Raw genomic sequence first — 4,874 nt, forward strand, 5'->3', positions numbered from 1 at the left:
ATTTTATTCCATTTGGACGTAATTCCTATAATTTCATAGAAAATTTGTTTGCAGATCCGGAATCAGTGACATCGATCCAAGCGATCGATATCAACGACACAAGAATCAGCCTGACTTGGGACATCCCTCGCGGACAGTACGACGCTTTCGAAGTCCAGTATATAAACACAGAGGGAAATTACAACCAGAATATCACATCCGTGAACATGATCACGATCTCCGACCTGAAACCTTATAGAAATTATACGTTCACATTAGTGGTCCGTTCCGGAACCGCGTCTTCCTATCTTCGGATATCGAATCCTGTAAGCGCCAGTTTCACGACCAGCGAATCCTATCCTGGAAAAGTGGAGAAGTTCCATCCCACGGATATCCAACCGAGTGACATCAGTTTCGAGTGGTCATTGCCTATCCAAGAGCAGAATGGCATCATCAGAAAATATACAATTACATATGGTTTAGAAGTAAGTCCAAGAAATAGCATGAATCTTATGCTAATAAATTGAGCATACGGACAAGCATTCGAGTTCATAAAAATTATCATAATTCTTTCGATATTATGTAATCATAAAATTCTTTGACCGCCATTCCACGTTACTAAATAAACAAGAATACCGTATTTAATCAGACGTTACACAAACGTTGCATCGCAATGAACGAGCATTGTTCGTTTGAAAAATGATCATTAGCATCGACTTCGTGACTCACGTCCCATTGCCCCACCTCGTGGAATATACGCCGCGCAAAATCGAAAGCGTGCTGCGATTTGAAATAAAAACTAAATACGAACAACGAAACCTCCACGATTAAACACGCGGAGCTTCGCGGAAGTACTAAAAGTTAAAGAAAAGGCGTGATTGAATTGAAATACGTTTGTCCTCTGTTATTAGGGTTCGGCCCACACACAGATGCAAGACTTCAAGCTGAACGAATACCGCGGAGTGATTAAGAATCTAATACCCGGTAAGACGTATATTTTCCGCATCCAAGCTCAGACGAAGATCGGCTACGGCCCGGAGGCGGTCTGGAAACAAAAGATGCCGATTCTGGCACCGCCGAAGCCATCCACGCAGGTTGTCCCGACGGAGGTCTGCAGGAGCAGCACTACTATTCAAATACGGTTCAGGAAAAATTACTTCAGCGAGCAGAACGGCGCGGTCACGTCCTACACGATCATCGTGGCCGAGGATGACAGCAAAAACGCGTCCGGCCTGGAGATGCCCAGCTGGAGGGACGTGCAGGCTTACAGTATCTGGCCACCCTATCAGGTAAAACACATTTAGGATATACATACATGTGTATGTTGCCCCGATCTTAAATATACTATTATGGTACATACATGTATATTTGATAGTAGACAAAACTGAGTACATATTTTTTTTATACGTATCAAAAATATTTAGTATGTAAATGGTTGTTATAAGAACGATAATTATTTCACTACTACACTCCTGCGAAGATACGTTACTACATCAAATACAAGATATACTTTTTTGAAAATGCATCATGTAAAAAGTGCCCAGTTTTTATTGGCAATGAAATTTTTTCACGGCAAGTCGAGCGATCGGAGGCGATATGCGTCACCGAGGCGATATTGCAATGGAGATGTAAAATAGTTAATGCGGCGCATTACGGTGAGCGAGCCTCGTTGACTTGCGGGATCACGAACAGGCAACGCGAACAGATACACGTACGTGGACTCAAGACCACGCATAAACAATCGTGTTCCTGCAGTTGCTGCATTACGTAGCTATCAACGTTGTAACCCAGTCGATCAGTGCACGCGCGTGATCCTAGCCCGTCGTTTGCGTTCCAGCCGCGCTGTCGTAATGGTGAAACGCGAAATTCGATTGACAGCATTCATAATTACATAAAGTGATCGTAAAGTGTTACAGGAACATTTTAATTGCTGGATTGAACATTGTAATAGAAATGAAAAACGTGATGTTTGAAATAAGCAAAACAATACGAAAACAGTACAAAAATATATTAAAAGATTGAGTGCAAGTTTAAAATTGATGTTGTCTATTGCTGCAGGATATAATTTTTTAGTAAAAAAATTGAAGAATACTTACGGCAGAAGAATGTAGGTGTTTCTTGCAATCGAGTTAAAGAATATTTTTTGAAGTTCCGGGAATTCGTATTTATTTCTTTTAATAATAAATTGAATATTTTATTCAATCACCATGAATATCGTGCAGGATTTGATTTTAAAAGCAGGGAAATTTGTTAAAAAGGTAAATTTGAATTCTGGATGTTGAAATTAGTTAAGACAAGTATTTATTAAACAGATCATTTATTTTCTCAAAAAATAGTAGCCAATCTACTTATAGTTTTTATTTTCAATGTCCTTGAGAAATTACCTTGAGTCGGAATACGTTATAATTACTATACACATAAATCAAAACGTTTAAAAACATGAACAATTTCGCAAGACGTTTATGTGATTCAATATGCGCATCCAAGAATCATCTGAACGCGAGTTACTTACTTACCTACATACATAAAAAAAGTATTACGTGATACCGTTTATTGTTGTCATGTTCCTGTTTTGCTAGGAAACGAAGCAGTTCTCCGGATACGGATTATCTAAAAATAGAATTTCACTCTTTTAATTTATACCTGTCTGCAATTCAATTTGAAATCGCTAATTTATTTAACACACGTGTCGTCGATACGAATAATGTTGTCAACTTGTTCGCAGGTGATGGAACCGTACTATCCGTTCAAAAACGGGTCCGTGGAAGATTTCACGATCGGCTCCGAGAACTGCGACAACAAAATCGGATACTGCAATGGGCCTTTGAAATCTGGATCCACTTACAGGGTAAAAGTGCGTGCATTCACCGCGCCGGACAAATTCACGGATACCAGCTACAGTTTCCCGATACAAACAGGTGAGAACGATCGTGCTTGTTGCAGTGTTAATAAATTAATTAAGCAGCAGTGCTTGTTTTAATTTTTTTATCCATTCTATATTATTTCTCTTTATGCAAATCATATTCTCTCCATTTTTTTTCTTTTTAATTATCCTCTGGTAAATTCAATCCGTGAAATATGAAATTCAGTAATAAATGAATAATCTTCACTGCGTATAACTATAGAAAGCTTGCTAAATTCATACCTCGTTATTTCGTATACATGTCTGCTCAAGGATTGCTACTGGCAGGTAAGAGAATGGCTAGAACCTAGATAGAACGCGAATTAACGATTGCAATTCCAAACGAAATTTTTCATTAAGAATATGACAATAGTTTTAATAAAATGAAATTTGATTGTATTCGAATAGATAAGGACAACACGGCTATCATAGTTGGAGTCACGGTTCCAATAGTGCTTTTGTTGGCTTTGTTGGGCATTGGACTTCTGGTCAGGCGACGGAGGAGTCAAGGGCGTAAAACAACCGAAACGAGGACCACGGACAACTTATCTTTACCGGACAGTGTTATTGAAACTAGGTACACATGCAATTATACAAATATTATAAGAAAATGGATAATTAAAATTATGCTAACGATTAAACAATTTTGTTTGCAGTCGACCAATTAAGATAGAAGATTTTACGGAACACTATCGCACGATGTCCGCTGACTCAGATTTCCGTTTCTCGGAGGAGTTCGAGGAACTGAAACACGTCGGCAGGGATCAACCTTGCACTGCTGCTGATCTACCGTGTAACAGGCCGAAGAACCGTTTCACGAATATTTTACCCTACGACCATAGCAGATTTAAGTTACAACCCGTGGACGACGAAGAGGGTTCTGATTATATCAACGCTAATTACGTTCCAGTAAGATTACTTAATGACTAGAGAATTTTATCGACTTTTTAGATAATTCAATTGAGCGATATTGTTTGCCACAGGGTCACAACTCTCCGCGCGAATTTATCGTCACCCAAGGTCCCCTGCACTCGACCCGCGACGATTTCTGGAGAATGGTTTGGGAGAGTAACAGCAGGGCGATAGTAATGCTGACAAGGTGCATCGAGAAAGGCAGGGAAAAGTGCGACCACTATTGGCCAATGGATACCCATCCTGTTTATTACGGCGATATTTGTGTTACCATACTGAATGAAACACATTATCCTGATTGGAGCATCACGGAGTTTATGCTATGCAGAGTGAGTGCTGAATATTAATATGAAGATCATAGTTAATAATAAAATATATTGCATTCTTTATTTCATCATATTCATATCATATCATGGCATAATCAAATGCAAACGACGGCACTGTTACAGAAACAACTTTGTCACCATGATACTGTGTTTGTTCAACAGGGAGACGTGAAGCGAGTGATTCAACACTTCCATTTCACGACTTGGCCTGACTTCGGCGTTCCTAGTCCGCCTCAAACGTTGGCCAGATTCGTACGGGCGTTCAGGGAAAGGGTCAGGCCGGATCAGAGGCCAATCGTGGTCCACTGTAGCGCAGGCGTTGGTCGCAGCGGCACGTTTATCACGTTGGACAGAATACTCCAACAAATACTTGTGTCCAAGTACGTCGACATCTTCGGGATCGTCTGGGCGATGAGGAAAGAACGCGTCTGGATGGTCCAGACCGAGCAACAGTACATTTGCATACACCAGTGTCTCCTCGCGGTGCTCGAAGGTCAAGATATGACCGGTCCGCCCAGAGAAATCCACGACAATCAGGGATTCGAAGGTGAATTGACAGAATAAAGTCATTTATTGAGAAACGAGCAGTTTTTAAACAATTGTCTCCAATGAGGATTATTATCTTTATTTTTCAATTTTGAGAAATTTCCAGTATAATTCGATAAAGTATAAACCAATTGTTTAACATAACTTATTCATCATTTTTTAAATCAGAAGTTCTATTTTTATTTCCGGTACATTTCGAATATGCATCG

The 4,874-nt window shown here is 39.8% G+C and overlaps 1 protein-coding gene across 5 annotated transcripts in view; it reads left to right on the top strand.

Annotated features, from left to right (window-relative positions):
• The window catches only part of Ptp10D (Protein tyrosine phosphatase 10D), a 39,904-nt gene that overhangs the window by 27,576 nt on the left and 7,454 nt on the right, over positions 1-4,874 (top strand). For 3 of the 5 annotated variants that reach the window (XR_003389796.1, XM_026817724.1, XM_026817723.1), the window contains 8 exons: positions 55-464; positions 891-1,268; positions 2,705-2,897; positions 3,155-3,169; positions 3,290-3,458; positions 3,538-3,790; positions 3,865-4,122; positions 4,282-4,666. Coding sequence is in view for 4 of the 5 variants with exons in the window: in XM_026817724.1 (XP_026673525.1) it covers positions 55-464; positions 891-1,268; positions 2,705-2,897; positions 3,155-3,169; positions 3,290-3,458; positions 3,538-3,790; positions 3,865-4,122; positions 4,282-4,666 (2,061 nt within the window). In the remaining variant the exon portion in view is untranslated. The remainder of the gene's footprint in view (positions 1-54; positions 465-890; positions 1,269-2,704; positions 2,898-3,154; positions 3,170-3,289; positions 3,459-3,537; positions 3,791-3,864; positions 4,123-4,281; positions 4,667-4,874) is intronic. The other 2 variants (XM_018032963.2, XM_018032965.2) reach the window with 1 other exon arrangement.

Source organism: Ceratina calcarata, unplaced genomic scaffold (assembly GCF_001652005.2).
Source record: "Ceratina calcarata isolate Rehan_Ccalc_2016 unplaced genomic scaffold, ASM165200v1 scaffold60, whole genome shotgun sequence".
Lineage (NCBI taxonomy): Eukaryota > Metazoa > Arthropoda > Insecta > Hymenoptera > Apidae > Ceratina > Ceratina calcarata.